The sequence below is a fragment of the Cariama cristata genome, unplaced genomic scaffold (assembly GCF_000690535.1).
Source record: "Cariama cristata isolate BGI_N322 unplaced genomic scaffold, ASM69053v1 scaffold11441, whole genome shotgun sequence".
NCBI classification, from domain to species: domain Eukaryota; kingdom Metazoa; phylum Chordata; class Aves; order Cariamiformes; family Cariamidae; genus Cariama; species Cariama cristata.
In genome coordinates, this window is record NW_009597595.1 from 44,419 (window position 1) to 57,087 (window position 12,669).

At 42.6% G+C, this 12,669-nt stretch overlaps 1 protein-coding gene across 1 annotated transcript in view; it reads left to right on the forward strand.

Annotated features, from left to right (window-relative positions):
- Positions 1-1,075: 1,075 nt before the first annotated feature.
- GSG1L (GSG1-like) overlaps positions 1,076-12,669 on the forward strand; it is a 57,066-nt gene continuing 45,472 nt past the window's right edge. The window contains exon 1 of the mRNA XM_009708952.1: positions 1,076-1,376. Within this exon, the coding sequence (XP_009707254.1) occupies positions 1,076-1,376 (301 nt within the window). The remainder of the gene's footprint in view (positions 1,377-12,669) is intronic.

Below are 12,669 nucleotides of genomic sequence, written 5' to 3' on the forward strand. Positions count from 1 at the left end.
CGAGTCAGCCAGCCAACAAGACAGGACAATACACTTCTCTTTGGAAATGGGATGTTATGCAGTGCTCCCTGCTCTCACAGCATTGCCATCTGGCAAGTAAAGGCCAGGGTTTGCTCTAATTAGTCCTCTCCATCTGCATGAACCAGGACCTACAAAATGTCCTACAGACTCACTTCAGACAGAACATCTGCGTGTGCTGTGTCTGGAGAGGAAAGCTTGAGAAAGGGGCTCCACTCGGTATTGTGAAAGACGTGGGTTTTACTCATTACACACTTTTCAAATCTAAATTCCTCTGCGGCTTTGCTAACTGCCAGAGCAAGCCCCTGAAGACAGAGATTTACACCAGTATGCTGATAGCAGCATCAAGCCCCTATTTACTACTCACTAGCTCAGAGCAGAAATGCTAAAGTACCAGTCCATCCCTCCTCCTCCTGGACAAATCTCTACCCTCTGGTATATGAAAAATGTATTTCACATCTCCAAATAACGATTCTTTTGGGGACTAAGATGTGACGCCTCCCCCCAGTCCAACTCAGCCGTCAGAGCGCTGCAGTGGTCCCTGAGGTCTGCCGAGGACGGTGGTAGCAGGCAGCAGCTGTCCCTGCCGCCTGCCTTGCGCTGAGTTTCTCCTGCTTCATCTGAGGGGAGCAGAGGAGAGCGAGTCCCGCAGGCTGCAGGTGTCTCCCAGGGGAGGAGGCTGCGGAGCCCCTTGGGATCATGTGTGGTACCCGAGCAGATGTTCACTTGCTCTTGGTGCTCTTTGTGAGACAGACCCTCTCTGATCCCGTCAGCACGCTGAAGCACACCGACTACAAGAGGACGGCCGCACTCCCGCGCCTGCAGCTGGTCCTTTAACGTACAAAGGCAGGATTTCAAGTGAAGAGAAGAATGGGAGTCTGGCTGCAGCGTTTTCTTCACTGCTACAACATCAGATTGGAAGACGCTGAGAGTTTTCATGCCTGGAAAACTGGATTCTGAATCGTGAAAGGCTTTGAGCCTCCCCCCCCCCCGCCAAATAAAACAAACCCCTTTGACTTCTTCTCTCAGCAGGAGGGGGAGGGAGGGCGGATTTACCATGAAGACAAATCGAAGATGCAGAGCCCTGCTAGCAGTGAGTCTGAATCTGATGGCTCTCCTCTTCTCTACAACAGCTTTTATCACGACCCATTGGTGTGAGGGCACACAGAGGGTCCCCAAGCCAAGCTGTGGGAAAGAGAAGAAGACAAACTGCCTCAACTACAGCGGGAATGAGACTGCAAATGAGACAAACCAGAATGTGGTTCATTACAGCTGGGAGACGGGAGATGACCGCTTCCTTTTCAGGTATTTCCATACTGGGATCTGGTACTCCTGTGAGGAAAATATCAATGCTGCTGGTAAGTATAAAACAACTTCCTTCCAGCTTGTGTTGCTTTGTGTTTGGCTCAGTGTGATAAACACACAGGCAAGCTGTTCTGTGCTGTATCTTAAAGCAGATTCGACCTGCAGAGAGAGGCAGAATTTTAACAGTTCTTTGTTGAAAAGCAACCTGTTTCCAGCAAGAGCAAGGATTTGCTTGTTTACCTGCTGACTGATGCAGGGTCTGTTCTCTAAAGCCAGCTAAACCTCAGAGAAGCAGTATGTGCTACCCTCACGGGCACTGCAGCCAGAGACTGGTCAGTGCTTCCCTTCTGGGAGCAGCTCCCTGGAGCGCACAAAAGGCAGCGGATGGTAGTTGTTAAGGAGGTTCTGACATCTAATTGTACTGCCCCTGAAATAACCCCTCGGACACTGGTCTGAGTGATAGGGAAAGCACAAAGGTCCCAGTTTTTATCACACTGTAGCCTAGACTGCCTCTTTTCTGGTATCCCTTAAGTAAATGATCACCCACAAATGCTTCCTAGTGGCTGGATTGTATGTTTATTGAAGTAGAGTAGAGAAATGGCTGTTAAAGGGCACAACCGGGCACAAGAAAACTCATTTCTGTTCCCTGCTCAGCCATTTACTTTGCTGAGAAACAGTTGAGAAGACATCTCGCCAGCTTATCAGTGCATTCATTTCCTCTGCTGTACCCTGGCACTTACCAAGACATAAAACACTGGAGGGTGGATGGAAGGTAGCAGCTATGGGACTGTTTTAAGTCTCAACAGATGCAAACTGACAGTCCCTACTCCCAGAGCTGTCTGGTAGAGCTAACATCCAAACTCTGCTTTTGAAAAAGCTTTGTTCTAGATTATCTGACTGGAAAATAAACTTTACAAATGTGACACAGTATGAGACGATGATGGCTCATGGATACTGGTTCCTCCTTGCAGGGCTATTTCCATTCTATCCTGCCATTGCCCAAGGAGCAGACTGGGGAGTTGATCCTTCCCCATTCTTGGGAGAGAGGAACAGTTAATCATCCTAAGCGTTGTGTCTCTGAGGACACAACCTCCTGGATAATGGGAAGTTTATGAGATCCTGGTAAAACTGCTCTGTAAGGATGTACTATAAAGTGGAACAAACTTGGGGAGCAGCTCACAGTCCCTTTCATCCCAAGGTGCTATGTATATGTATATGTGTGTTTTTGAGGATAGTGCTTCAAGAATAGTTGATCATTAAAACTCAATTCAATATATGAAAATGAAGGTTCATGAACTCTAACCTTGGGACTGTCAATGAACAGCTCCATGCTGAAATGAGGGCACGAAAGTAAGTGTCTTGATGTTAGAAAAAAAATATAGAAAGAAAGATGATTTGTCTTACTGATTTGGAAATAAACTTAGGCCACAGCAGCCTGAGTGAGCAGCTTAAGACTCTCTGATTTCTTGAGCATCTTAGCTGGGATTGGTACAATCAAGCATGCCGAAATTTCTGGCAGATATTGAAAGCTTTCCAAGTCAAGATTTATGTGTGAGATAAGTTGTAACTGTGTGACTCTAGCCCACTCAGAAACTGAGTTATCTGTGGGAGAAGAGAAATACAGTGATCTATTCTGTTCTGGGTAAACAAAGCTGTGCTGTAGTGGGTGACTTCAGGAGATAGCTGGAAGCCAGCTTTAGAAAGTTATGGTAAAAGCAGAAGAGAAGGGGTTGTTTCTCCCTCCCCACGCTGCTATAGCAGCCACATGTGTGTTTCTTCTTATTTGAAACACTAACTTGGTGAAAAGTACTCTTCAGTTAGCAGACCAGGAGTGACCAACCTTTGGAAAGAATCCAGCCAGGTACGAGGATATATTGGCTAAGACAGACAGCTGCCTCTTTCAGGATTTACCATATTGTTTTCTGGTAAGGACAGGAACAATGTAATGGACACAGGTCTAAATTTGTCCCTAAAAGTGTCAACGTAAAATAACTATGAAAGTTCTCTATTCAGACTTACAAGTTTGTAACACCAGACTGTCAGTATGTTGTCATGGCCTTTTGCAGCCTGACTGGTGATCATTTTAGCTGAGCTTCAGGGCAGCAAGGCACCAGCCAGCCCCAATCCAACAGCACTATGATCACGCTTATATGTACACCCCCAGCACTCAATATATCTGTGAGTAATCCATCCCAAAGGCTCATCGCACTGTCCACAGCACACTTACTGACTACAGTCCTGTAGATATCACAAGTCATACAGTCACCATGTTGTTCATAAACACCCTAGGATGCCAGGAGAACATCCAGAAAATACCACTAAGCACACAGATAGTAGTGTATTAAATTAGTCAAAATCCCTGGCTTGATTGCACTCCATACTTTCAATAACGTCTTTCTTAAGGCTTTACCAATAGCATACTGAAAATGACAGCAACAACAGCCTTCCTCCAGGCAAAGTCCTTTCAGTAGCCGCTCCACAACCTCACACCTCTGTCAGCTAACATATGGCCACCGGCAAAGTCCTTTCAGTAGCCGCTCCACGACTTCACACCTCTGTCAGCTAACATATGGCCACAATCTATGGCCAGCCCCATTCCTACAGCTCCTGACCTATCCCTGATTCCTCACTGCTGATGCCTGAAGTTAAGCAACGTGAATCCCACCAGGAACACATGAATGCCGGTGACACTCACTGTGGTTGTGATGCTGTTAAAACCCTCCAGAGACTCCTAACATTCCCAGCTGTAAGCCACATTCTTCATCTAGCCACCAGGCTTTTGACTTCTCTCTCCCTGCATCACAGTACTGTCAAAACTTTCCGCTCTCTGCACTGGTGCACCTGCAACACAGCAGATCTTGTAGTGCAGACACAATAGGACCAGCTCCCAGAAGGTTGATACTGCAAGAGACAGGATTGCAGGGCTTCCAAGTGGCTGGAGGAGTTGGAACTCAGTCACACCTTAAAATGGCATTTAGGCTGCAATCAAACAAATTTTTGAGTGTCTTCTCCTCCCATTGTTTATTTGAAATATCTATTTAGATTCCAGAGGTAGAGGTGCAAAAAGCATGCCATACACTCTCTGTGCAGAGACTAGCAAAGCAGGCCTTCATCTTGTTGCCGGTTTCTAGTTTTCACTGACACCTCTAACAGAGATTGAATGCTGTGATTATTTCTGAAATAATTTGCGAATCTAGAGTTTATTTTTATCCAGCTTGTCTAGGACAGCTAAAAAATCCAAAAAGCATTTAGTACCTGAGAAATATAATTGTGAATCCCCTCTGGGAACAGAGGGACTGGAGCACATATGTATTTCGTTGGTGGGTGAGTCCTGTAATTATTTAGCACAATTTCTGGCTCAAAGGTGTGCTGAATCCATCTACCAAAAAGAGGATGAAGGCTCTGCCTTTCAGAGTCAGTTCAATGCTTTGGGTCCCACATGGTGGAGGTAGCTTCTGTGAAAGCAACGCACCTCATCTCTGGAAGGGGGTGAAGCTAAAGCGTACCCTACGAACTCAGCAGATCGTGCTGGTCACGAGTCCTGTGCTGCACTCACACGCTGCACAGGGTGTTTGGTGCCTCCTTCCCAGCCGTGAATTCCTTGTCTATGACCAGGCATCTCGGAGCTGAGCTCTCTAACATTTCATTTCTTTTTGAGTATGGCTTTGAGTGCGTATCTTATTTCACACCTGCAGTCTAGGTCTCTGCTTGTATCAGTACTGGACAGCTCACAAGATACCAGACAAGTGATGTGTTAATAGCAGCAGTGGTAAACTAGCTGGTAGATTCCATGAGTCAAGGACATACATGCCATGAAAAAATTAACATATGGAGTAGGTAAGGTGGCATACGTTATCCTAACAGGTAGAGGAGTTTGAGAGCTGGGAAGCAATAGTAAGTTAGGCAATTTTGCTCAATAGTGTTTTTGCTTTGATTTTAATAAAAAACCCCATGAACTCAGATCTTGTTTCAGTTGCTAATGAACAGACAATCTCAGTAATAATGTCCACATTCAGAGGGAAAAGCAGCTGCCTAAGGTGCCTTTTAAGAGTACCATCCCATGGAATAAACAACGAGCCTTTCCATGTTGCTCACCACGCTCCATAGAAGTCAAGTTGATCAGGAATGGCTATGCATTGGCTTGTTGTGTATTCTTGGAATGATATGTTGAGGGCAAGGGGTCTGTAGCTCTTTGTATGCTCTCTTAGCATTCTTTAAAGAGTAAATGGTAGAGTGGAACTTACATGGTATGTAAGGATGCATCAAAATGGACCATAAATATAGGCATTAATGCACATTTGAGAAGGAGCCAGAGAACGAGAGAGGTGCATCCTGCAGAAATGAACAAATCTGTAACAACGTATAAAGACAAGAACTTGCCAGATCCAGAGTGGTACTGCATCACCCTTCTCCCCCGCCACCGTGTGATAATAAGCATATATGATTCACTGTAGGCGGCTGTCCAGAGAGAGAGACCGGGGAGAAGCACCTTCTGAGTGTATAATTAAAAGCAAGAGGAATTGGAAATTCTTGCTGGATTATGAGAAATACAATGTAATTGGCATGACTGAAACCTGGCGGGTTTATTCACATGACTGGAATGTAAAAATTGCTAGTTATAAATTAGAGTGGTAAAAGGAATTGAGGACATACAGCTCTATATTAAAGATAAAATTTCCAGTGATAGAGGAACTGAACCCAAGGGGCTTGGATAATCTCCATCTGAGGAAGTTGAAATAATTGGCACATGAAAATGCAGGTTTAGTAGCAAGAATCTGCACTTTGCTGTATTCAAAGAAGCCTGGACAAAACATTACACAGGCCACCTGACCCAGCCACCTTAGGACAGTTTTCAGGGAAAGCACTCAGTACATGGCAACAAATGGGTTTTATCAAAGGTAGGGTTTTATTAAAGGTAAATCTTTTAACAAGATGAATCACTTTTTAGACAGGGTAATGCATTAGACCCAGTCTTTGTGGTTTTACAAAAAAGCATTTGATAGAATGTCCCACTGAAAATTCTTTACAGAAGAACTACAGAGAGAGGAGAGAATGGTAACAATGGGGTGATAGATGTAGGCATGTTGTGTCACTGGGGACTGCTAAACAACCTGAGCCTCTTCAGACTGGAAGGAAGGCACAATGTACAGAGAACTATGATATTGGGATCAACTTGGAATGACAGAGAACAAACAAGAAATATTGTTGACTGCTTCCATGATTTAACAACAATAAGACGTAACGAACAAAAAGAAATACTCCTTCCTACAGAGCTCCCTGCCAGGCAAGGTTGTGGAGGCCAAAACTGGGGGTTGCATGGATCCAGGGAGGAAACATTTGTTCATGTTAGTAACATGATGAATTGAGAGCAACCCCTGACCAGGAAGTCCCCGAACTACTGATGCAGTACAGATATCATCAGGGGAGTACATGAGCAGAACCACCCTATATCCACCTCTTTGCTCTTCCCTAAATATCTACCATTGGATGATGATACAAAGATAGTGAAGTAGGTAGATATTTTTCTTGAATCTGCAATGCAGATTTTACTTTATTTTTTTTATTATGATGGAAATAAATAGAGAGATTGTAAACTGACTAAAGAACAGTCTTACAAGGAGGCTGTGGCAAGTAATTTAAAAAGGGAAATTATCACAATGGAGATCAGATATTTCTAGTCCTCAAATTTGGATGCAGGACTGATTCTGTTATTGCTGAGATTAGTGATCTAGGAAAAAGAACTAGGGATACAATTCATGTTACCTAATCTGTTAAAAAAAGAAAAAAAGCAAGATGAATCCTACAGCAAACCTGTGGACATTAGCAAATGTAGATGTGTGCCTAAACTGACCATCATCATCATTATAGTCAGTGGAGAGTAGTGAGTACTTCCTGGGAGATTAAATTCCTCCTCATATGGGATGAACTGAGCCCTGGGATTACATCTTTTCATTGACCAAAAAGGAATCTGTCTAAGAAGTTGCCATTTCTAACACAGAAGTCTTAATTTGACGAGAATAGTCTGACTTTAAATGCATTCCTTACATATGCTGTGACACAAAGTCGGGGAATACTGGCATTACAGAGGAGAGATTTTTCCACATAACTAAAAATGTGAGCTGGTCTGATAGAGTTATAAGAATAGTATTAAACTTAAAAAAAAAGGTTAAGAGCACAAAAAGCACAATTCTTTGAGGTCACAAGTAGTTATCAATTGCAGGCAAAAGATCAGAAACAAGTTGTGAGCCAGTATTTGTCTGTGGGGAGACTGCGAGCTGCAAAGTGCTGCGATATAAAGGAAAGGTGTTATTCTAGGGAAGAGTCAGCACCACTGTGCAAGGCACAGGTAACACCAGTGCATTTTGTTAATGCCATTGTGCATAGTTACGGTAAGAAAAAGAAGGAGGTGAAATAGATGCAGAGTGGGATTTGCAAGATAGTTAAGGAAAAGAGAATCTCCTTCAAGAAAAGAAAAACTGGTCTTCTTTAGTATGACAAATTGAAGATCTAGAGGGGATGTGATGGTACCTTATATATACATATGGGTAAATATCAAGAAAATAATATGACTGAAGTAAAGTGTCACAGAAAAAAAGTGAAAATCCAAGGAGGGGTTCCCAGAAAGTGTGTCTCTGGACTTCACCTCCACAGAGGGCAGTGTGAGCAAGGGAATTCAATGGGCTGAAATGGATACTTCTTAAAGTCACAGAAAGAACTGTAGAAGGGAAGAGGAATGTTTCTGGCATGAGGAAGCTTGTAGTGAGCCCTGCATAGCTGATTTGTTGGTATCTTAAGGAGATCTGAAAAGAAGCATCTTGGTTTGACTGCCTTGCTCACACCATGTCTGTATTCTGTGACGTAACACTCATGCTTCAGGGTTGCCACTGGTCACCAGTGGGAGCCAAGAAAAAAACAGTTGCTGACTTGATGCATATCATGTTCTCTGGAGGCTTTTACACCTTCTCTAAAGCATGAGAAATTGGCTACAGGTGGAGACTCTATGTGAGGAGGTTGCTTTGCTGCTGTTGACATTATTACAGCTTCTCAGTATCTAATTGGTATGTCTGCTCATGCACTGAACATTAAACCGATGATCTAATTTGGGATCAGAAGGGAAATCTCCCTCAGGCTAGATAACAGGGATAGTAACAAATTTTTGCCTTCCTTTACAACATGGGGAAGAGTCCATTTCAGAAGAGCACTTGTGAACTCCTCTTAGCAAAGCCCTGCTTTTTTGCTTACAGGATAAGATAGGCTTGGCCATAGGAATTCAAGCTATACTATAAGAGTCTTCAGATCTGTTCATGTTCCTCATGATGCCTCTTGCTCTCTTCCTGTGGTACATCATAGCTGTGGTTTCTGCGGCGGTGATTGCTTTATTATAAACATTCAGTTTTTTATAGGATATTGGGGACATTTTTTGTCTGCAGTGCACTGGGAATTTTGGATTTTAGGTCCTCCTGATCCTGCTAGACAGACTAGCTGTATGAACATCTATCATACATAAAATGTAGATATAAAGTCCCTGCAGGCTGAGACTCATAACAGAGCAAAGTAAGGGACTAGGCAGCGAACCACGCCTTATTTGATAAGTTACTCTCTACCTCACGAGCAAAAACTGCATTGCTTTCTCTTTAGATGTGTCTGTCCTCAGCCATTTAACTCTGTAGCCTTGAAGCAGGCATCTGAGGGGTTCTGGTAGTTCCTTGTAAACAGAATAAACTTCAAAGTGCTGCAAGACTAACACATTGGTCCTGTATTTCAAAGAGAACTAAGATGCTTACCCCACTGTCAGTTAATGCAAAATATGAACAGATGTGTTCAGGGTTACAGAAATAAATATAGGATGGAATATCAAGCATCATGGTATCCCCACGGTTTTTAAATTACACCAGATTCAATCCTGATTTAAAAACTTTCCTTATTTGGAATTAACAGAACTGGCTTACTGATCTCAAAATGGGGACTTACCAGGGAATAGGGCTGCTTCTAGCAGGATCGTCTGTTAATCATGAATTGGTGTAATGTTATTCAGTATTTTTGTTGGCAAAAAAAATGGTAATATGAATCTTTGTTGATCTAGCTTACAAATGACTACAGAAGACAGTAAATAATAAGAAGCAGATGTTAGTACTGTGGAATGACACAGCTTCTAGAATAGTCGTAGGCAAACAAAAATCACTTTAAGGTGTTCCCCCTTGCATTTGGCTGCGTTTGGTGGGGAAAAGGACACAAACCATGCTTACAATGTGGGAAACTGATTGAGAAGCAAAGCCATGTCTAGACTCACTAGATTTGGAGAGACCAAAAAACACATCATACTGTCATTCAGCCTGATTTTACTGTGCATCACCTGACCAGACAAAAACCGCTGAATGAGAATTTGTTGCAAAGTTGTTAGGTACAAGCCTGGAAATAAGGTTCACAGGAAGAAATGCAAGCACTTTTTTCACTTGATTTCAAAAACTGGATATTCACTTGCAGTGTGCTGCAGCGTACTTCCTTTAAAAGTCTGTGGCTGAAGAGTTAAAGCTATCTCGGTTTCCTTACTCCAAATCAGGTGTGCCTACCTGGAAAAACAGGATGTCTCAACCCAAAAAGCAACTGAGCATCTTTGGGTAGGGAAGGTGGGAGAAGTTTCTGGAGTTCACTTTGAAACAGGCAGCCTAAATTGCAATGGTTAAGAGGAACAGAGAGTGGATAGATGAGCAAACCAGGGAAGAAATACTGTTATGGTGTTAACTGTGGAGAAGAAATACAAGTGGATGTAGTACAGGCTCTGACATTCAAGGTCCCCTCCCCTCCAGCAATCCCTTTGCCTCTTACCTACAGTCACTTGCACGTGTTTCAAGCTGCAACCTCAGGACTCACATTCACAGTGACATGCCATGTCATCAGAGTAATGCTCTGTTCCGAATCTGTCTCTCCCTCCATTTTGGCACACACCAGCTTTTGATGTTTTCATTTTCTGGAGTAATTCTGTCCATGAAAAAGAGTTTCATTCTTTGCTGTCAGTGACTTTCATCTCTGCCTGCCATGCTCATGTATCTCCAGAGCTAGGGCACAGATCCAGTGCAAATATTCTGGCTGGCCATTATCTGGAGAGAAGCACTGGCATGGTTAAAAGAGAATCCACATTGATCCACAGCTAATAATTGGAAGGAGCTATTGAACCACATGTCTTCTACAACCAGGGCTTTAGGGTCTTACTGGTTACTTACTCCTTTGACCTTTGTTAATCACCAGCCTGACTGGAACTGCTCATGCAGTCACACAGGAGATTGTAGAAGGCATGTCCTACTTCATACAATGAGGTATATATATCAGCTACATCTTCTGCATCATTTCTAGTCTTTCACAGTTTTCTGGGGAGACCTTATAGTCCCACAGATACTGGGCCACCGATAACTAGGGTTTTTTGGCATATTTACATGGTGTGGCAGCTGGTCACCTGTGGGATGAACAGGTGAAAAACCTCCTCTTCCCATTCCGTGGCTTGAAATGCTTAAAGCAACTCAGAACTCTTTCTCTGATTTAATGTTTTCCAGATTACAAAGCCAGGTCTAATTTGACACCAGAATCATTGAAAGCCTCTCTCAGCGCCATTGTTTCCTTGATTCTCCCAATCATTTAGAAATCTGAACTATTTTCCAGCTCTCCAAATGATAGATGTGTGTACACATCTGTCAGGACTTACCAAGATAATCAGATGAGTCTTGTGACTTGGACGTGTTTCAATTAGAAATGATTTGAGAGCAGCCTGTGGAGATGTTTGCTTTCAGATACCATGCAAGATTTTCACATCAGGGAGAGTTTCAGAGCAGAAAACGCAGTTGCCATGGCGCATCGTGCCAGTTAGCACAAACACGGTGGGCATTCCCTGCTCTGTCCGCACCCTCTGCCCCCTGCACAGCTATCTACTGCTCCAGCGAACCGAAGGGGAAACTCTGCATTGTGGATAATACCTCTCTCATAAAATTGTTACCATTTCTTTGTGAATAAGTGAATTGAGGAAAAATGCATGCCTGAAATGCAAAAGTGGAAAGCTTTAAACTTTTCCACTTTAAAAGGTAGAAAATTTTTAGGAGTTTGAGTTTGCTGAAAGAGAACAGTAGTATAGCTTTCAGATTTAAAAACAACCCCAAAAGAGAAAAAAATTGTAAGTTATCTCAGTGGAGGCTGAGAAATTGAACAAATTCTCATGTTACTTGGGAGTAAGAGAAATGTTGATGGGCAGCAGCTATGAATGACAGCTGTCAGAGTGAGAGAAAACCATTGTTTTCATAGTTCAAGACATACTTTAGTGTAATTCTGTATGAACTTGTTTATTTTCCAGAAGAAAATATCACTCCAGCAGAATCAACATGGTCAACTGGAAAATGTGGATTTTGCAGATTAATACTCAATTTTTCATTAGAAAAAAAAATCAATTAAATGCTCTGTCTGGGATCAGTTGAATCAAAAGTGGAATATTGCACTCGTTAATTAACCTGATACAACTGACTTTGAGTGAGCTCATTAACCTCTATTTTCCCTAATGTAGTACTTTATTTCACTGAAGTTGTGTTGGAGTCCTCAGCCTTGTCTAGGCTGGGATCCCTTGAGGGTTGTATCTTTTTTTAGACAAATACAACGATTTTACTCTGAGTAGGTGATGTGGGATCTCATCAGAATCACATGACTCCAGATACAATTGGAGAGATAAAGATCTGTTAGCGCCTATTGGGAAAAAAGGGGACCTTGTCTTTCGTAGGCTGGGAGCCAGAGTGTTACTAAAAGGGAATGCTGTTTAAATGAAATTTAATCATTTAAATTTCCATCAGAACTGTACTTTTGAACTCGTAAAATTTTATGCAGAGTAAGTGAATACAGACAGCTTTTTCTTTTTTTTTTTTTTTTGCAAGATGAAAAGCAGAGTTATAACAGAGATCCTTCTTCCAGTCAGAGCTACCGGATTTCTTTTAAGTCTAATTATTTAACTAGAACATTTTGAAACCGTGTAGTTGGCTAGGATTTTTCACAGTTGTTTTTATTTTGCTGCCCTGGTTATTAATGAGGCATTTATCACTGGCTCAGAGAGGAAAGAACTTGGGAATGTAGGTCCAATAAGTATGATCCCAGACATCAACTTCTGGTCCTTGCTATGGCAACAGCCATGTTATAAACTTAGAATATTGTCTTAAAGTCTATACATTTTTTGGTGTGCTTTCTGCCCTCTTCCCGATTTCCAGTCTAAACCACTAGTTTACTCAAGTATACTCGAGAAATTCAACCACTGTCGTGCAGTGTAGAGTCCTGAAGACAGGCGCAAACAAACCATACATTTTAGACAACTGGTGGAAGAAA